Here is a 22,305-nt window from a genome sequence, read left to right as displayed (position 1 = left end):
TTGCACTATCTGAATGATATCAAAGGGGAAATAAGATAAGCTTTAAAAGTGCTTAGAAATATACTGTCTACAAGTAAAACAATTCCCTTTTCAGACTAAATGTCACTGTATAGAGAAATTGTGAATGCTTACGACAGTGACAGCCTCTCTCTAGGTTTATTAGATAATGTAGCAATTCACTAGTCTTCTTAAACATGCTTGATTTAGATTATAAATGAAGAAGTCCTGAATTTCAGTTAGTTGAGTCCTGAATTCCAGTTTTTAAAACTCTCCTTTATGAAATGAGTCACTACCTGTTAAGTTCTACATAGTTTGATCATCTAGTTATTAAGAAAAAGCTATTAAAAAAAAGATTAGTTCTTGAGTACTTTAAGATGCTTAACAGCTTTATGCAACAGGGACAAGATTAAAATATAGTTTTCTGCAATGTTTAAAGTAGTACATGTTTGACAGCAGAGAGATTTATACTGAATCACATATATTTTATGAAAACCTATTAAAAACTTCTATAAGTCAGTTACATGCACATTAGCACATTCAGTTCCCTGAAAAAGTATCATCCATTTAGTAACAATTCTCCTAGACTGTTGCTACCAAAGGTTATTATTAAGAGATACAGAAGCAGTTGTATCTCCAGGAGAGGTCAATGATAGAATTCCTGGGTACTTCAGTAACACTGGACTCGGGTACTCGGTAACCAGGAGATCACTCTGGTTATCAAGAGTTTAAAGGCTGTAAAAAGGTTTGTTTGCCATTTCTGCAACAGAAGACAGCGAGTTCTGAATCCAGGAAACTGATTCTCTCCCTGGAAGTCCAACATGTCAATTAATGCTGTTTAATTTGGCCGATTGTCTTAGTCTTAAGGAAACTAAAACACAGTATGGTTTGAGTTCTGCATATAGTCAAACGAAAGTAGTCAGGACTATGACAGAAATTAAACTAGCCCATGGTACCAAGTGCTTATATTTAAATATTTAAGATTAACAAAAGAAGATGGCAGGAAAAAATGTATTTCTTAATATCCACAGAAACAGATTCCCCACTAAGTTAATTTTACTGTGTTAAAATATGGGAGTAAAAGGAGAAAAAAGAAAAGTGTCTCAGATAATAATAAGAAAAAAAAATGCATACATTTCTACTTGATCCTTTGCTGTGGGAGATAAATCAGTCTCAGGAGTCAAAGAGCCTTCTAACTTTTTGTGAATCTTCTCCTCTGTTTTGGAAGAAAATTCCAAATGCTTAACAGAAAAATTCAAAAAGCCAGTGTATTTTATAACAGCATTTAACAAAAAGCATCAGGATGTATACCTGTAATAGTAGTAAAATTTCCATAAATCACTGTAAACAATATAAAGAAATTACAAGTTACCACCCAAGATTCAAGTTTTCCACAGCTGTTTTGTTAAGTCCTGCAAATTTGACCTAACACAACTGGCCAGAAGCTACATGCAACCTTATGGCTAGCAATGTCCCCCCAGGAGACTTCCTACAGAATTTTTAGTTGTTTCCCATCCAAATCCCTACCTCATTCCTGCATTGCCACAAGACACAAAAAATACTTTAAAAATTCAATTATCTGACTAAATATTTTTGTGTTGGTCACATCTAACTTCTCACATATTTCACTAAAAGGAAATATTCCTGCAGTAATTGCTGTACTTTGAGTGGATGTAAAGTCACAATTCCTGTGTGAGAAGTGATTCTCAGAATATCTAGTTCTTTATATTAAAACCTTTAAAATAATAAAAAAAATGCTGTGAGACATTGTATTTTTTTTCCCAAGTAAATGCTCAACATCACCTTCGCTCAGGAAGAAACTGTCACATCACAGCACTATGAAATACTAAGAGCTGAGTTCAAATACAGAAAAAGGGAATGGAAACAGCTAAAATCATGCTTTAAGCAAGTAAATGTCCATCCCTTATTTACAGCTATTTATACTACATGATAAGCATATTAATTTTACTCTAAGTGTCCAAGGCTGCTGCTATGTGTCTGAACAAACACGTGCAATGAACTTGCACTGGAGACACCATAACTTTACATTATGTTCTCTTCCCTAAGCTTGACAACATAAAGTCCCCATGACCATTCCCCTAAAGCCTGGGAATTTTAAGTACACCTCTCTGTGAGGGCCACTTGGATGCTTTTCACAAGAATAGTTAGTACATAACTACTTTGAGGCAAATCTACTCCTTGCAAGTACCAATACACAAATGGAACAGAATCATGCCCACTTTAGTTTCTTTACTTTTGGTAGGGAGGGGGATGCTGAATTTGGAGTATTTATTAAAAAAGCAGGCATAATGGATACAAACAGTTACAGTTTTTCATGAGGAAAACTCCATTTGTGACTGGCTATTTCTGAGGTAAATAAAGCATACCAGTACAGATTTGCTTAAACTATTTGAATGAAATTATTCAAATGTATTTTAAAATTACATGGCTTGTACTAAAAGCAACTGAAATAAAAGCCTAGTCCCTCACTCCCAAGTCTCAGAATGTTGCACAGTTGATAAATATAACACACGGCCTCAGAAGGTTAAATATTTTTTTCCTCACCTTGCTTACTCTGAAGGTCTTTCAGTTTGGAGCAAAGCTCCTCCACTAATGTTTCAATGCCAGAGCTCTGCACAACAAAACCACAGGGGAGAAAAAAAAGAAAAAAGAAAATGCAACTTACTAAAAAGAATATTCATTTTGTAGAAACATATCAACACAGTAAACATAACTCAGCAGACACGCATTTTTCTGTTTGCATGGTAACTACATATTAAAATCAACAGAATTTATTAGTTTGTATAAAACCATTCCTATAAATACATGAATTAGAGGTCAAAATGATTCCAGGAAACATGAAGATACATTCTCACAGAGGTTTCAAACTACAAGTCACATTGTTGCACTATTGGATATCCAAGGTTTGCAAACACTCTGCTGTCACCTTTACTGCACTGTGGCACTGAGGATTTAGCCAGGAGTCTCAGGATAAAAGTTCAAGCACCCACTAAACACTAAGATGCATTTCAAAAAGCTAAGCCTGATCCTTTAGGTTGCACAGTTTGTACCTGTGGGAAAGGAACTGTTAAAAGGATACAGAAAAATCAGGCATGATTTTCTGCCTGGAGAATAGTAGGAAGAACAGTAGGAAGGAGAACAGTAGGAAGAACGCACGCCTCAGCAGCAGAGAGGGAGAGGAAATGCTTTCACAATATCTTCATGCAAAACTCATCCCACAGTTTTGCCAGTTTACAATACCCATGTATTTTTTCTTTTTTAACATTGTGTTATCAGCTCAGGAGAGCAGAGGGAAAAATAAGCACCTTCTTCATCTTCCCTATAAGCCTCTATTCTCCTCTGCTCCTCTACATAAATACTGAAATACTGAAAATAAGCACACACACAAAACAGTCCAATATATTTATTACCTATCTGGGAAAAACCCATGCTATTCCAATGGAATAAAAGTTGAATTCCAGATAGTGAAATACTAAACACCAACCTCCAGCCTGAAATGGCCATCCCTATTGGAAGGAAAACTAGGTAAGATGGGTACTGTGTTGATGCCTAAGGCATCAGTGTAGATATTCATGTTCTCATGAATTCCATGCTTGGGAATCATGCTTGGAGATTGCACTTCCTACTCTCTGTAACTGCAAACAGAGCTGGAATCACACCTAAACAACAATCCAAAACTGTGAGGAGGATACAAGAGATCCCCTGCATATCACCGAACAGCCAGGAGTGGTAATGAGGGAGAACCACGCAGCTTCTTGTATCCTATGTACAGTTTCCTCAGTATCAACTCCATCATCACTGGAATTCCAGTTCCAATCATACTTGAAGAAACTTATACAAACTCCCTAGAAAATCATCTCACCTTCTGAATTTAACATGATCTTCTGTGCATATAATTATGGAACATGTATTCTCTCCAAAAGCAACACCGATCAAATATCGACTTACAGAAATGCATTAAAAAAAAGTTTGATTTGCTGTGTTACCATGGTGGTAAAATGATTTCATTTTTCCAAGATCTAAGAGTTTCTCCTCTCTCATAATTACTGGCCAAAAATTGATGAGAAATACAAATATATGTTGCTAAAGCACAAGAAAATATCATGGAAAAGAGAATGCTAATTCATACAGTGAAACTAGCTTGTTTAATTCACTGTCAGAAACACACACTCGAAAAATTATATACTGAAGCAATGACTTATATGCTAACTTCTGAACTTTAATTATTTGCAGCCAAGCGAGAAAGAAAGCAATTTGCTATTCCTAACTGCATTGCTGCACTGAAGTGCTAAATATAAACCTTTATGCCACATACTTAACTGAGGATGACTTAGCAATATCCAACTTTAGAAGGCATCTTCTACATCAGGAAATTTACCAACACAAATTAAATTATTTAGAAAGAATCAAGCAGGACAGTAATATGGATGAAGCTATGTAGTTGTAATAATTTGTCACTTTATGCCTATATCACTCCTGACTTCCCCCTCCTCCCCCCAAAAGGTCAACAGAGGAGGAGCTGGCCTTGGTTTTCCTCAGCTCCCTGAACTGTCTAATTGAACAGACACCTGTAGCAAACACTCCAAAAAATACAGATCTACTTTCTTAGCTTAATTATAATATCAAGTAAAAAAAAATGCCCCAAACCAGCAACAATATGCTCACCATTACACCGAAGGAGTGAAAACTTTTGGAAACAAATGCTTCATTTCCCCCTGTCCCATGAAACTAATACTCGGGTCAGCTGATGCCGCTCGCTGTCCTGCACTGCGCTGAAGGAGACAGCGCTCGCTTTGAAAGAGGGGGGTGGGAACCCCCTGTGCAGAACACCAAGAGTCTGGAGACCCCTTGCTCAGCTCCTGACTGCAGTATATAAAAACAAGCTGCCGACTTAATGCAACAAACGCCATGGCAATTATTTCCTATATGACAACGGTGTTCTCGGAAAATGAATTTGCTTGATGTACTTTTTTATTGTTTAAGTTAAGGCATTGTAGGCTGTAACAACCCCACTGCCAGAAAGTAAGATGTTCCAGGCACCAGCTTGGTGCAATAGGACACAATTAGTTAACAAAACTACGTGATCTGCTTGAAGTACTTTGCTTATGTTCAAATTTAAAGACAGTCCCCAAATAGTACATTTTTCAACATGGAAGTCTTAGTGCCCAATTATGATTGCTTTTGTAATTCCATCACAAGAGACTTAAACCTCACAATTGTCTGTCCCAGATTTCTATTAACCTGTTTCTCTCATTCGAACTACAAAGAGCAGCCCGTAATTTTTTAATTCATGTTTTTTTATTTTGCTTAACAATATTTCCTGCACACCAAACACATTTTATTCTGTTCTACTGTTTTCAACATATTTCTTTTTCCTTCCCCTGATTTAATGTACATCCAGTTCTACCAAAAGTTGTTCTTTTTGGCTTTTCATCAGCTGGCTGAAGCAATGGGAGGATTACATAAAGGATAGGTGTTATGTTACTGGCATAGGAGTGACTGTGCTAACAGATAAATTAAGCTTCTGAACTCACCCACCATGATCAAGAACAGTCAATCTGACTGCTGGAGTTACAGGACTCCAACAGCCAGTGTCTTCCTCACTGACCAACGTGACTCTATTGAGAGCTAAATTAATGCAGTTCTATATAATGAAGAATGAAACCAATTAAAGAAAAAACCAGAAAAGTTCACACAAGTTTTTATATATATTTGTAAATATGTTTGTTGGTTTTGAGGTTTTTTGGGTTAGGATTTTTTTTTTTTTAACACAAGAGTGCACACACACACACATATAATGTCAAATATTAAATCAAAGACCTTTTGAATAAGCTCTAGTTTGGAAGTAGAGCAGTCAGAGATGACAAGTGGTAACTCATTAGTCTAAAGCAATCCAACTGCTTCCCTAAGTACATTCACACCTCTGTAAAGCTGCAAAAAATGTTCCCAGAAGATACTGAATCTATAAGTGCAGCAACTTCTGAAATATTTTTACGAATTTAAAACATTCAGTCAAATTGTGAACCTTGGAAAAACCCAATATTATGTACACCAAATTCGAATCCACTAAAAACTGTTGCCGATGTTAACAGTGGGCACTGGCTTCTGCGTTCTGAGAGTTTGGAGTAAGAAGCTGTCAAATATTAGATCCTCTCAGATTCTTGACACATCAATTCATGTTGATATTCGTCTCTGCTAGCAGGTGAGTTCTGAATGTTGCAAACAAGCAGAGCCCAGCCACCGATGGGAAATTTAACAGGTTTTTCCTGAATTTGATCACAAATAGCACCACTATCATTTCACATAGTTACAGTAAGGAACTGAGGAGAGCATTGTTCAGCAAATTTTCCATTTGCACTGAGCTTTCATCTCTTCCCATCATCCAGTAATGATGTCTAGTTACAGGCCTCATACTTCCGTGCAAAAAATGCCACGAAAATGTATACTGTGTCCTGCAGATTTGCATATGTGCAATAGCCAAAAATTCTAGACAGAGAAAAGGGAAACAAAATCCTGATAGCCTCTACTTAGAATGAGATTTCCACATCTGATGTACTGTAAATATATACAGAGAAACTCAAAAATTCCATCAGATTGTACAACTCAAAGGCCTTTGGTTTGGGGGGTTTTGTTTGAGTTTGGGTTTTTGTGGGGCTTGGTTTTTCACTTCCAGCCTAAGTTAATAGCTTCCTCCAGAAGCTATGAACTGTGCAATGTAAATATTTACTAAATATGTCTTGTCACTTCAGGCCCCAAAGGTCCTTGCTCTCTTTAAGCTTTTTGAAAAGCAAAAGCATTACACTTCATCTCTCTTGAACAATTAAGGTAATCACTCATTTGCTTTTAGGGTTTTGAGAGCTTTCTAGCATACACTTTCAAAACCAATCCTCATTTCCCTTTCCCAAACATACAGAATTATTTAGGTTGGAAAGGACCTCCTGAGATCCAAACCTCTGATGAAACAGGGTAAGCTAAAGCAGAATACTGATGCTCCTTTCACAGAATACAAGTTCAAACAGTCTAGAAATTAAAGGAAATCAATATATTAATAGTTTCAAATAATTCACTTAACAGGCCATAGGACTCTTCAGAGGAGATGGTTCTCTGACTTTACCAGGACAGTTTTCTTGGCATGTGGCCTGTCACCAAGTGCAGGATTACATAGCTGTTCTACATGGATCAGCTGTTAAGCCACGTGAACTGAATAAGGCACAAAATGTGATTCATTGCAGCCACACATCTATTTCTATATTTTGTGGGATGATGAAAGCTAGATAAAAGTCTAGGTTTTCATTTTTTAACATTCTGACACACTATAATTCCTTTGATTACAAGTACTCTCACAGGAGGTGCTCAAGAAAGACTAAAAAAGGACTAAAAAAAAAATATCAGCCCAAGATCACCACTATGTGAATAAATGAATGAATAAATAAATCCACCAAAAGAGCAGCCTGCCTGGGGTGTTAAATCCAGGTGGAGTTCAAAGGAATAAAATAGGGTTCCAGTTTGCATGCTGGAATTTTCCTCCATCATCATAAGGGGGGGTGACACAAGGAAACATTTAAGAGTGTATACTTACATGTACAACCTTTTTGATCCTTTAGTAGTGAGAACACAATTAAATATTTATTTTTTTCACTTGAATACATGATGATTTACGACAAAGATATTAAACCAGTCAGAAAAACAAATTCTACTTATTAACTTCTGTTTCAAGGCTCATGAATACTTGATGGAAGTAATCTTCAATAAATGTGTGACTTTAGAATATCAATTTTCAAGCAAACCGACTTAGTATCACAAAAATCAAAGTCCTCCAACAAGGAAATAAAAATACTTGCTCACAACTCTCTTAGTCCTGTCTTTTGTATTAAAACAGCATTAGGAAAGGTAAATTACATATCTGGCACATAACTAGAATCAGACTCAGATTTTCAGAGCTGTAATTCATCACTTCATACAACACCTTCTAAGAGAGAGAGATAATAAATAGCACATTATTTACTAATTCTAGATAAAAGAGATCAACTGCCAGCTCAAATTAACTTCAAATGAACATGCTATCCCTAAATGTAGGTTACTAGAGCAGCTAATCTGACTTCTGTTATTTAAAACTTAATTCTGGTAGCTCCCTCCCATAGCAGGCTACATTGAAATAAAAGTTATCCCTTCAATAAATGATAATTCCTCACTAGAAACTATTCTTCTCGATTATTATTAATCACTTATAAACAAACATGCTGACTTCAAAGCCACAAAGGACGTACTATCCTTGTAAGTAGTGTTACTGTGAGATTTCACTTAATCACAGTACTTCAGCTTGCAGATGCTGAAATGTTCTTATCGATATTATCAATGCAACAGGAGTAACTTTTAAAGTGTGTTCCCCTCAGTTATGCAAGAGCTCTTTTCTGCACCAAGTGAAATGCAGAAAGGACACTTGAACTTTCCTCAGCAGGTACTCTGCCACACTCATTCAAGTTTGCTTGTGTGTATGATAAGAATTCAGAATGGACCTCAATTCAAATTTTTGGTGAAAATGATTGTTCTCAATCATGGAAAATTACAATCTACTGACACTGCTCTGTGATGGAACACAAGGCATTATTCAGGAGAGCTCTGTAACACACTCCTCTGGCATTTTCATGGCCACACCTGTGTGCCTGAAGGACTGTGCTGCCTCCTTCCTCCACGAGGTGCAGTTGCCAACTTTCTGTCCCAGAGAAGCTTCTGTGAGGGGAGAACTGCCTTGCCCTGGTTTGCTCCCATTATCACTGCGAGTACATTCAAGGTGAAATAACTTTCAATCATATTGAACATATACTTTCAGCCTCCAAGACAGTAATCTATACTATGGGAAATACTTAAGTAATATTATGAAGCAGCTTTTGTGTAGACAAAGCTCTCACAAAGAACTTCTCCAGTTCTATAGATACCTTTTCTATATCAAGAAAACACATACAAAAATTGGAATAATTCAAACTTTTGTCAACTTCCATTAAAGTTACTGTTATAGTTGGCAGAGCAGCTTCAGTAACATGACAAATCATATGTGGTACTAGGAATATCTGTTAAAATGTCAAAGCCATAAGGAAAAAGGAATTGATTTATTGTAATTAATTTATTCTGTGATGGTTACCTTGGCAAGACAAATTCACTTCAATTTCCTATATGGTATCTGAAGTTATTTTTAAAATCCCTTTCTAGAAACAGCTAGTACATTCCTTTCCAGAAGCCCAACTGAATACAACCCAAAAGGAATATGATATTCACTAGTTTTGTGAAGCGTTTTGGCATTTCCTGGAAAAGGACTGAACAATCATCCTCAGACACATACAAATGCTTACTACTGAGCTACTCAGGATAGGTGCTTCAAAGAAGCATTATGGCTGTTTTGGAACCTCAACTTCATTTTTTTGCTTTACTAAATTCAAACTTCTCAACATACACTTCACCTTTCTGATTTGTTAAGATGGTTTTTACACAACTTGCTTTGTTCTTGTCTGTCCTGTATCTTTACATTAACACTCTTGTTCACGTCATTTCTAATTATACAAAGATGTGTAAATTCAATCACCTAAGAAACCATTTAATGTTTACTATCCTATTCCCTGGTACCCCAGTGTAGTGGCCCTGTGTATTACCTAATTAATACTGGTTTACCTCAGAGAAGCAGGGAACAACAGTGATTAAAATTAATTCTAAATCACCTAGTTAATGTGGCATCCTACATAAAAAGAAAAGAAACAGAGTCCCTGTGCTACAGACTCCATAAGTCCTTTTTCCACAGTTCTTGCACATCACTATTGCAAAGTGCAAGGCAGATTATGCAACAATGCCTTGGTCTACCTGGCACACAGATACCATAATCTTTGGAGACCACAACAGTTAGCCAGAGTAACCCAATAAAAAACACACTCAGATGTGGAATCATAATCAGTTGATTCATTAGGAGATTATTTCTTCAAATAAGGTGTTACGACCCGCCCCAGAAAAAGGGAGGGGGATAACCCAGGTTTTTATCAATAATTCCCTTGGGATGGATTAGAGTGAAGCGACATCGAATAATTAGTGTCTGAAAACATATACTGGCAAGGTTTATTTTAACAATTCTGTATCAACAGGCATGCTAGCAGTTTGGGTGCTGTCATATAACAATGTGGCATAGAGATAACCTTTGGCGGGGGGGAGAAAATGCATAGGGGATGATTTTGCATCAACAGGTATGCTAGAATTTTGGGTGCTGTCATATAACAATGTGACATAGAGATAACCTTTGGAGGGGGGAAGAAAATGCACAGGGGAGAGAAAGGTAGGATAAGAGCAAGGGAGAGTAAGGGAAAGAAAAGCTGAGAGTGGACAGATGTCCATAGTCACCGCCCACGGGGTCCAGCGATGAAACTTAGTAGTTGCAGCTTCCATGTCTGTCAGTTGAAGTGGTGGCCTTGATCTGCTGGGGGTGAAGGAGGGAAGCCCCCACGCTCCAAGAAGTTATGAGTTATTATATCCATGGTCAGTGTCACAGGCCATGCCTCGAGCCTCCAACCTCTCCCTGGGCCCTGTGCAAGAGTTTCTGTGTCTGGCCTGGTTCCCACCCTTTTCCAGACTGGCAGAGGGGGGGATGGGCTCCTATGGGCCATCAGAGGTCCCGCCCCTTCAGGGCCCGACACCTTCAATTGCCCATCAGAGGTACAATGCAACAGTCAAAAGCCTGCAAGCTTGGCTCTTCACTGGAGGGAGGGACAGGCCCAACTGTCCATCCCAAATGCAAGTCAAAAGCCTGCAAAAGTCTCCTAGAATGCATAAATCGTTAACCATTTCAGTCTCTGACATAAGGTATATGTGAAGAACTGCAGTAACTGCATGGATGCCCCATCCCTGGAAGTGTTCAAGGTTGGGCTGGATGGGGCTCTGAGCAATTTGGTCTTCTGAAAGGTGACTCTACCCATGGCAGGGGGGTTGGAATGAGACCATCTTTAAGGTCCCCTCCAACTCAAACCATTCTAGGATTTTATGAAAGTTTTACAGTTCTGCACTTTGTGTAAGAAAGATGACAAATGCTAAGAAAATTTCAACGAAATCTTATTTTAGACACATCTCAAGTTTGTGCTGAAAGCAAGGCACATTTGAGAATAAGATTACCAGGCAAAATTTTTAAGAAAACTGTTCAGTAGAGCCACACTTGTTCCTCTGTGCTCCCATATGAGTACATAGATACACAGGTATCAGAAGTTATATTGCCCCTTCATAACTCAAAGCAAGCAAACGCTCTATTGCTGTTAGCATGCCCACACCCTACGACATTTAAAAGAAATCACTGTTATGAAGTTTCACCAATTATGTTTCCATGTTACCCCCAGGCAGTAATTTCTTAGAACAGTGGGATGGAAGGCACTGTGTGTTCTTGTCAAATATATCAGAGCAGTTCTTTTTCAAAATTCATTATTTTCATTAGATAGATATTCACTAATATATATGAACCAAGAGTAACTCTTACTTTGACACGTACTTGGTTTCATGTGGCAGTTAGAAGATTTTGAATGCTTGGACAGTTCAGAAATGGACCACATTGCCTGACACCCATTCCAACATGCCCTGGGAGATCAGCAGCATTAGACACCGGGAACGTCCCACAATGTGCTGTGGAACAGCTTAGGTGAAGTGGCCACCTACACTCAAAGAAGCTCTGGTTTCATCTGCGCAGAAAGTAAGATCCACAGGAAGTTGTTTCCTTTGCTCATCCTTAAACTGTCCTCAAACATTTCAGCAAGGGACACGGCAGCTGCTTTAACTGAAACTGGCACTATCTTGGGGTGCAGCCTCACATGTCACACTGGAAGTGTTCAGTGAATTAACTATATCCTTGAAGAACTGCAACAGCACAGCTGAAGACCTGCTCTGTCTATTGAGCAATGCAAATTTCAGCAGAAAACTAGTCAGGTAAAAGCTAATTAAGCTTTTGGATTTATGATCAATGGACAGGCACATAAATAATTTCAGTATTATTACTAGGAAATATACCTACTGAAAAGCCTTATACATAGACTCAACAAGTAACCTCTAATTCCAATCTTGCTCACAGTATCCACCTTGCAAAAAATAATACAGGTGAATTTCTAAATTTTTTTCCTAAAGGTATGAGTTTCAAAGACACTGCTTTCTGCCTTGCTACTGACAAGTTTCATTATTCAAATCCAAAATAATTAAAACTTTCAGAATTAGGAGGCTTAAAAAAATCCCAACATTTCAAACATGAAACAAATGGAACTCAGTTTTAGGTGTACCAAACCAGAATTAAAAAAAACAACAGCAACAAAACTAAACAAAAAAGTTATTTATAATTGACAGATCAACTGGTTTTAATTAAAATTTGAGGCAGTAATTTCAGGATAAAATTTCTTACTTTCCTCAAGAACTTTCATATAAATATTCCCCACTCCTACACATTAATTTTTTTTACCCAACATTTCATTAGAATGGATATCCCTCTTTTGCCAGTTAATTGCAAACCAACATTTGAAAATTTCTTCTACACTTCAGCAGGATAAAAATTAAGATAAAATCTCTACTCAAGGTCAATATTAATAAGCTTTACAAAATTTGAGCAATTCTTCAGCATATATTTTAACTGCTATTTATATTCTACTCAAGTGTTTTGCAAAAAATAAACTTTAGAACTGCAGTAAGAATAGCAATTGATTGCTACATTAAAGTACTTGTCTTAGAAGTTCTTCTCACCATCATTCAGTCTTCATTTTCTGGCAAGCTGCAATGTACTTACATTTCTCCTGCTGCTGACTGCACCAAGAGCATCTGCAGCCAAGGATTCATTCACACGAATGTAGACAATTTGAGACACCAAAATGCTTGTCACACAAAAAATACTGCCCTCAGAACATACACACATGAACAATTTGCATTCTTACATATGCCAAGTAGTATCTGTCAAAGTCAGGCCTCCTCTCACAAAAGCACTTAGTCCACAATGCACTTTGCCACTGCAAGACACAGTGAGGCAGAGCAGCTTCTCTCACTTGACATACTCGTAACTTAGGAAATGTTTTAGAAATAAACACCAAACTGCAGTCTTCTTGAAGTCAAATGTTTCTTTTCTGCAGCATAAAATTATATCTAGAACCTTGGATTTCTGTCTCAGACTAGTGTTTTACAGCATTACTCTTTTTAATGAGAGGAAAAACTGAATTCAAGCAAAATTAAGCTACCAAATAAAGTACACCCTAAGAGTGAATAGTATGTAAATGAAAATGCACAAGGCAAGATTTCAAAATATTTGCTTCAACCATTAAATGAAAGTCTGACAAAGCAGTGCTTACTGCTATCAAGCCAATTTTCATAGAATCCATTTTATGACTTCCCCTCTCCATCAAGCATCTTTCTGAAGTGATCACCCAATTTAAAGGCCTTCGATCACCGGTAAGAAGAGGGAGGCAGACTGTCTGCAATTTCTCAACACATTACTGGTTTAAATAATTAAATGCAAAAATCAAAATTACATTACCCAGATCCCTGTAATTTCCTACAAGAGTCAGAAAAGTTATTATTGACCCTCATCACCTTTTCATTCTCTGTGCACTTTTCCCTCTAAACCATCAGGCTGCAAAATCCTAAAGTTTTCATTGAATTGTGTTCCTATTTTGGTTTTTCTGTTTGTTTGTGTATATATACTCTGTCTACAGACATATGCAGGGTAAACACCGTAATAATTTCACTTAAATAAAATTTTATTTAAATACATTTAGGTTGAAATACATTAAGATCTTTTTCAATTACTCCCAATAATGGGGCTACCCCAACCTTGCTTGCTTTGCTCCGATGCTAAGGTCACAAGAAGAGGTTAGGCTGGAGGAACAAGTGCTCCATATCCATGTGAGCATATTGGTATTTCCATATCCAGCTACTTTGAAAAAAGGATCACAGAAGGACAGCAAAACTATAAGCAAGCTCCAGAACTGCCCATGTGGACTATTATCAGACCACTTACAAAAAGAGAATATCCTAATGAACACATCCATCTAATTTGACAACAACAACAAAAAAACTCTACTGGTAAACATTTTCTGATGATTCAGAAAACTATTTTAAAAAATTCAAGTGACACTGGGAAAAAAGTATTTATTTGTATCTCAACAATTTATAATTTATAAACACTCCTCACATACCACTAATTAACAATTTCAACTACAATTCACAGAGTGTTTTTATCTTTTGGCAGAGATGAAATCATGAATATTGCGTGGAGCAGCTTGAATGCCTCAGCAAAAATAGTATTTTAACATTATGTTTCACAATCCAAAATCTACTGATTATTCCCAGCAGAACAGCACACAAACTTAAATACAAAAACATGACAACATGAGAAATGTGTTTGTAAAAGCAGAAAAGATATCTTACAAGGTACTTTAAAGTATCGCTAGTATCAAAGCAACTAGTATCCCCCCAACTTTAGAGTAAAAATAAAAGCAGTCTGTATTTCTCTCACGAAATGCATGTGATAAACCTACAGAACATCTTTAAGTAACAATTTCTTTTTAAAGTTAAAAGGTTCAATTCTGTTTGAAAATACATTAAAAAATTATGACCTACAACTTCACTAATGACAACAAATGTGCAAGCTTAATTGTCTGAGCACGCAACAGAAGTCAAAATAGCTTTGAAATAACACAAGTCTACAGGTTGCAGATTATAGGTTAATGTTTAACACTATAAATCTGACAAGGGGGCAAGTCCAAGGTGGAAGTTACTTGTTCAACCTTTCAGATCACACATTCTTTCATTCTTTCAAAAGTCTAGTTGACTGGTTTCTTCCCTTTTGCTCTTGTTTCAGGTTATTGATAAATTCACCTTCTTCCTTTTTGTCTGCAACTAGATTTCTCTAGACAATATAAATTTAAGTGATGCTGCTTGATTTTCAGCTATGGGGAGATGCATAGTATTTTCTAAAGCTAAAAATCAATCATCAGTATTCCTGTGGTCTATGTATACAAGCTACTTTTTGTTGTTCATAAAATAAGAACATAAAGACAGTCATATCCTCAAGAAAGACATTACTTCTTGCAATTATTTATTCATATTTACTTCATTTTTAAATTAACTGTTACAGTAGTCTGAGTGCTTACCTCAGTATTCTGTAACAATGAGAGTAGAGCAAATTACCAACAAAATTATACTTGCATCACTTTGTTAGCATAATAAGTAATGGGAGAATGGGAGTTCAGAAATCTCCCAATTAGTCAATTAGCAATTTAGTAACTGAACAAATACTCAAGTAGCTTCACAAACAGTAAGTCACAACGTGATACCAATGCTGCTGAAAGGTGGTGGGAGTAACCAAATCATCCCCACCTTCTTGATTGTTCTTGGCCACATACCTTCCACAGCCTTGTGGCACAAGTGTCTGTGCCACAAATCTGACCAGGAAACATCTCTGGGTTAACATTTCCTCCACCCCAACCAGGTTAATCTCAGGAAACTGATTCACTTTCCCAATCCAGTTCTCCACATAACCACCCAAATGCTTGTGCAAGCACAAACCATGACTAGGAAGGTGTATGGAGCAATAACGCAACCAGGCTACGTGGGTGGGGTAGTTTCTTCCTACAGTAGGAAGAGATCAGAGTATTTGTAGTTCTGTAAACTAAAAGACAGACTTTCTCATTTCTGTGGTCTCAAAAATCTCCCTGGGGAGCTTTTATTGACTTGTGCTACATATTTTTTCTTTTTAAACATTTCCTTCAACAGTCCTTTGTCCACTTTTCTATTGAGCTACATGGTATCTGCTGCCTCTGCTACCTTCCTTCAACCTCTTGCCTTCACCTCTCCTCACCTTCTCCAGTCAGTGCACTTCAATTCCACTTCCACTCACTCCTGTAATCTGGGAAGTGAACACTTGCTACCATACGTGGTGTTTTATTTAGCATTCTGGATGACACATGTAGCATGCACAAAGCAAGATGGCTTTCTGCCCAAATATTCCAGTCCTTTCTATTCAAACACAACACAAAGTCAATTTAGAATCTTGGGAATTACCTTTATGCAAAGCTTTGTTGTAATTTCAACACAAACTGGTGCATTGCAACTGTCCCTGACGAGAACAGACGAGGGCTTACAGGAAGGAAAGCATGACACTACACACTACAGAATCCTTTGTGAAATCATGCTGCCATACACAGATTTCATAATTTCCCGAAGAAAAATAAAGAATTCTTGGAGAACTTTTAGTGAACTTGCATTTTAAGAAAGCACAAATTAGAAGACAAGCATCACGAGCTAAATATATCTAACACAAAGAGAGACATAAAACCTTAAGAATCTATTAATAGTCCAAACTTACTTCATCAGAAGCAGAGCGAAGACACTGGACAGCAGCCTGTTTTTTCATTTCCTCTAGTGTTAGATCAGAGCACTTCTTCTTACTCTTTCCCCATTTCTTGTAAGCTCCCTTTTCCCAGCCCAGGAAGATGTCATTCTCCTAAAATCAAAATAAAGAAATTACATTATTTGAAATACATCAATATCTCAGTGCTACAGCAGAACAGGACTACAAGTAACATACTGTTCAAAATAAAACTAACCCTTTTCTATCTGCTAAAAACTACTTTTTGCCCAGTTAAAGATTAGTTTGATTACATAAAACTTGCCCTTACTATTCAGAAAAGCACATGTACTTTTCACAGGACATGGAGGTTACTCACACTTCACTGCAATATTTTCCATTTGCAAAGCATATTCATAAAGGTAACTTTATGGCCAAGTTATGGTTGAATGTATTACTGTAATTTACACAAAATATGTTAGAGAGTTTCCCTGATCTCTGAAATAATAAGGATGAAAAGCAAGTAGTTCAGAGTTAGGATAAAACTAAAGAGAAAGTTAAACTAGCCAAAAGAAAATGCAATGTTAGATCCCAAAGCCTTCAACTCAGTCTCACAATGAGCATCATTATGGCCAGAGAAAGTAGTGCCTATCGTAAAATAATCCTGAACTAATTGCAGAAGAAAATTCAGATACTGGGAGGTGGGGGTGAATGGGTGGGGTTGGCTTCTCACACATGTAAGAACAATGAAGAACAATAAAATCAAAGCAGAATGTTCTTGTATTACATGCAATCACGTGAAGATACGTAGTATCTGTTTTATATGGCTTCTTGGAATTTACAAAATTTATTATCAGACTTGCTTATTCTTCACTGCCTGTTCACATATAGATACATGATTTCCCACATTCATACCATGAAGGAAATGTTTTGGCTACCAGGAAAATAGTCTTTAGCGTCTTACAATGGATGCTGATCTAAATCATCTTCTTCAGAGAGATCCACAAACACCTGATGCTTTTCAGCCTACCTGTTTCAACTCTTTCAACATATCTGCTACTGCTTCTAAAGAAATCCAGGCTAAGGCCCACTCTCATTTAAAAGAACTTCCAATTCCCCATGGTTTCAAAACAAAGTAAAAACATGTTGTCAGTGAAACTAATTGAAAAAACAAGTCGAAACTGATTGTCTCTGTGCAATCAAGGAAAAAGATGGGAAAAAAGGGGGCAGAGAGAGACCAATCACCTTCAGAATCAGCCACTGAAGGGCTCTCGTTCGTGACTTCACGTGACTGAGTCCTCCAGGAAGGAGTAGAGCAATTTGCTGAATTTACTTCTTAAAGTCTTATCTGAGCACCAAAACTGGAGAATTGCACTTGGTGCTGAAAGAACAAAAAGCTAACAGTCACTCTGTTTTTCCTTATACTTGTGCAAGGTGCCAGTGATTCATTTAAAACAAGAAATTTGAATAGTCGACTGTTCTGTTATTAGAAGGACTAACGAAGCGGAATGATAGAAAAAATAAGAAAAAAATTATCAGAAAATAGGTTCAAAAGACTCTCTGCACATCTACACTTCACTTTTAAAAAATAAATTTATATAAGTCTTTTCCAAAATTGTAATTTATGTATTTCTTTATAGACCATGAGGCTGTAGAGCACTCTAACTCTTTCCAATATTCATGTGAAAGCAAACAAACTGATGAGAACCACCTATCCCCCACCAGCTCCCAAAGCCTGTCCTGCTTATCCAAATGGACCCATTTGGAATATGCTACTCAAAATGGAAATCCAGGCAAACCAGCAAATGTGTGCAAGCAATTTATTCTGGTTTTAAGCGGAAAGTTCATTAAGACAACATCTACAGCAGGAAAACATACTCAAAATGCTATATATTAAAGTACTTTGTTTTCTCTATGCCAAGAAAGCTTTCCTTTTTACTGGTACATTACAGATCCCCTCTGCAGAGCAGCTTTACCAGCTGTCTGTCAGCAAAGCAGCAAGAACTTTCATGCTTACAGAAATTTATGTCATACACCCTAGAGAGCGAGTTTGTAGAATTGAGACACAGAGTGAAACTCTGCTTTCATGATAACTAAATTGACCAAAGGAAAAAAAAAAAAAGACTGACAATCCGGTAGTTTCAAGTGGTTGAAATTAGCCTCTTGACTTTTCTCCCTTCTTTTTTTTCCCATCTCTTTGTCTCCAGTGGTCAGGAGCCCATCAGTAGGTTTACCCTTAAGACTGGTAAGTATTAAGCCCATGACAAACAGGTAAGAAAGCAGTTTGACAAAACATTCTGTATGCATGAAAGCAAGTAAACCAGTTCCTCCACGTGGAAAGAATCACTACAGGATTCTGCCCTCTTCACCTACTAGATACCTTCATTTGCCTTGTTTCCTAACAGAACTAGAGACCATAAGATAATGCTCATTTTAATGCAAGAGCTCCACCATAACTTTGAATTTTCGCAACTCTGTTCAGTGGTCACTGAACATTTCACAAAAGCAATGCTACTCCAAACTTACAGATTTAAAGAGTGTGCATACACACAAAAGAAAACCTAAAATTTGGCTTATAAAATTCTAATATTTAAACCAGACAACCACTACCTTAATTTTTAGGGGATGACCACCCAATTAAATAAATATCAACTAAAAGCCAATGCCACCTGGACACTGAAAAAAAACCAAGTTTTTGAGTGTTTAATTCAACCCTGAATTAAGATACAGGCACTAATTTTAGAAAGAGATTTTGAAACTGTTTATCCTATTCAACTATGCAAAAGCAGCAATTCTACCACTTTCCTCTACATTGCCAAGAAACTGGAGAAGCAAAAGAAAAGCAAGTTTGGTAGTGATTCTTCTTTCATTTGCTGTAATAAGAAATATCTACCTTCTGTAGGAAAAAATGTGCTCTCTGGCAATAAGACTGACATAAAATCATTATGCAGCTCATATTCTATATAAATGGCAAATCAGCTCATAGTTCACATAAATGGCAACATTAGAAAGGGAAACATAACCCCTATTTTTAAAAAAAGAAAAAAAGGAAGACTCTATGAACTAGAGGTCAGGCAGTCTCACCCCTGTGTCTGGTGAGATCATGGAGCAGATCCTCCTGGAAACTGTATTAAGGCACCTGGGAAATAAGGAGGTGACTGGTGACAGCCAACATGGCTGCACTAAGAGCAGATCATGCCTGACAAATTTGGTGGCCTTCTACAACAGGGTAAAAACATTGATGGGTAAGGGAAGAACAAATGGCATCATCTACCTGGACTTGTACAACGCTTGTGACACTTTCCCACACGACATCTTTGTCTCTAAACTGGAAAGACATGGATTTGACAGAAGGACCACTCAGTGGAAAAGGAACTGGCTGGACAGTCACACTCAAAGAGCTGCAGTCAATGGCTTGATGTCCAAGGGGAGAACAGTGACAGATGCCATTGCCCTGGGTCTGTATTGGTACCAGTGCTGTTTAACATCTTCGTTGGTAACATGGACAGTGGCATTGAGTACTCCCTCAGCAAGTCTGCCAAGAACACCAAGCTGTGTGGTGTGGTCAGCATGCTGGAGAGAAGGGATGCCATCATCCAGAGGGACCTTGACAGACCTGGGAGATGAGCCTGTGCAAATTTGCAAACCTCATGAAGGTCAACAAGGCCAAGTGCAAGGTGCTGCACCGGGTTGGGGCAATCCCAAACAGAAACACAGGCTGGGCAGAGAATGGATTTGGAGCAGCCCCAAGAAGAAGGACTCAGGGACGTTGCGTGTTGCTCCACTCCCATGAGACTCCACCTGGAGTGCTGTGTCCAGCTCTGGGGCACCCAACACGAGAAGGACATGGACCCACAGAAGTGACTCCACAGGAGGGCCAGAGGAGGGCTAGAGCACCTTTCCTATGAAGACAGGCTGATAGAGTTGGAGTTGTTCAGCCTGGAGAAGACTCTGGAGAGACCTTACAGCACTATCCAGTATCTAAAGGGCCTATAGGAGAGCTGGAGAGGGACTTTTGACAAGGGCATGTAGTGGAAAAGGTTGCACAGAAAAATTGTGGATACTCCATCCCTGGAAGTGTTCAAGCCCAGGTTGGATGGGGCTCTGAGCAACCTGGTCTAGTGGAAGGTGTCCCCACCCATGGCAGGAGGGTTGGAATGAGATGATCTTTAAGGTCCCTTCCAAACCAAACCATTCAATGGTTCCATGACAAAGTATATCCAGAATGGAATAAGTCCTGACTGTCCCTAGAATGTCACAATTGAAAATCTGGGGAAAACTGCAACAGATCACAAGCATATTTCACCTTTAGGATTATTCAACAAGCAGAATACATAAATACATTCAGTGATCTCCCCTGAAAAAATGCTTCTACCAAACTGAGATTCAGGAAGAACTCTCATACATTGCTTAAAGTCACAGGGATGGACACTTTTTTATAAGGAAATTTGCTATAATTATTGCGAAAGGTCTGACGGGCCAGGATCAGCTTAAACATTCCTTACAGGCTGCCTCAGACTGAGATAAAGATAAAGAGAACACATGGACAAGATAGGTCAGAAGAAAACACAAGAAACAGTAGCTCAAACTCAGCTTATATTCCCCCCAAAAATGCAACAAGAGGTTCTGCAGACAAGGAGCAGGTTCTTCAGAGAGCAGCACAAGTTTTCTCCATGACAAAAACCATGCTACCACAGAATTGAGAGGACTGGGAAACATTCTTTAATGTTAGATAATTACTCCAAATCTAGGTATTACCAGGGAAAGAATTCATCTTAGACTTTTAGTGAAAAACCAGGGAAGTCTATTCTGGTCTCCAATTGGGAGGCCTGGAGACACACTATCTTTAACGCTGCTGATGCTTTTGAGAAAGCACACAGGATCACTCTTGAGGAGAAAAGATGACGCAGAAAGAACAGTGTCTTGCAGAATATACCACCTAAGGAGTCCTTCTGCTGTGCCTTTTGCAACAGGACGTGTTTATCTCAGATTGGCCTTTTTAGCCACCAGTGAGCTTGTAACAAACGTGGGTAGAGTCCTCCCCAAATCTTCGTTTGTGAAGCCCAGCCATGATGTCCAGCCAGTACAACCACCTCTTTCCCAGTTGCTGCAACTGGAACTTTACCATCCTTTGCAGCTGGACTGTAACAGACCAGCTGATACTGTATCAGATCACATCATGAACCACTGCGACCTCAAGGTCATCACGGTATTTGGGACTGATGGTAGGCAGGGAAGAACTCCACCTATCAAAATTCATCAACCTAAGTCTAAAATCCTGTAATCCCAGTTTCCGTCAATTAAAAACCCTTGCTTATAATCCTACCAACTTGAAAGGGCAGTCTATGTGATATTCACTAATTAGAAGTAACTCTAGGTTAAAACTAAGCAGAAGAAATTTGTCACACCCACTCACAAGAATGAGAGAACATGCAAATGCTGCATCTGCTGAAATCTTATGTTTGTTGAGCAGGCTGCCTTTAGACTTTTCCCACTAAAGCAGAAAAGAAGCAAATTTAGTAAGGTTATAGCTACAGCTATAAAGACATCATTTTACTTACAGGTCTGACCTACATAGCAGAAAAGACAAAAACTCAAGAGAAACTGCCACTAGAGAGTCAAGGTGTCTGAAAGGGACATGTTTATGGCTGCTCTCATGGATTTAGAACTACAGTTGTGTGACACGCATCACAGACCACTGTAATCATCTCATCTCAGAGAATATAGGCAGCATACATCCATGCTTGGAGAAACGTGGCAAGTGAACTGTCACAATGGTCTATACACCAAGAACACTAAGGAGGTTCTCAGCTCACCCCAAAATCCCAAACAGTACAATTGTATCAGCACAGAGATGGCTGCAAATAAACCCTGACTGTTGGGAGGACTCACCAGCCTGGCAACTGAGCTTGTATTTCTGCTTTGCACTATGTAAGCCTTTGTGAGAATACATC

General features: G+C 38.1%; 1 protein-coding gene across 3 annotated transcripts in view; it reads right to left on the bottom strand.

The window, feature by feature from the left end:
- Positions 1-22,305, bottom strand: part of KIAA0232 (KIAA0232 ortholog) — a 67,126-nt gene that overhangs the window by 19,160 nt on the left and 25,661 nt on the right. For 2 of the 3 annotated variants that reach the window (XM_051798311.1, XM_051798312.1), the window contains exons 3-5: positions 16,370-16,507; positions 2,563-2,629; positions 1,132-1,213 (exon numbers count right to left, since the gene is read on the bottom strand). In XM_051798311.1, coding sequence (XP_051654271.1) covers positions 1,132-1,213; positions 2,563-2,629; positions 16,370-16,507 — 287 coding nt within the window. Of the gene's footprint in view, positions 1-1,131; positions 1,214-2,562; positions 2,630-4,683; positions 5,716-16,369; positions 16,508-22,305 lie in introns of those variants that run through there. The other variant, XM_051798313.1, reaches the window with a different exon arrangement.

Source organism: Manacus candei, unplaced genomic scaffold (assembly GCF_025592945.1).
Source record: "Manacus candei isolate 608988 ecotype Guabito, Panama unplaced genomic scaffold, ASM2559294v1 h1tg000048l, whole genome shotgun sequence".
Classification (NCBI taxonomy): Eukaryota; Metazoa; Chordata; class Aves; order Passeriformes; family Pipridae; genus Manacus; species Manacus candei.
The sequence above is the reverse complement of the archived record's forward strand: the minus strand, read 5'-3'. Positions and strand labels throughout refer to the sequence as shown.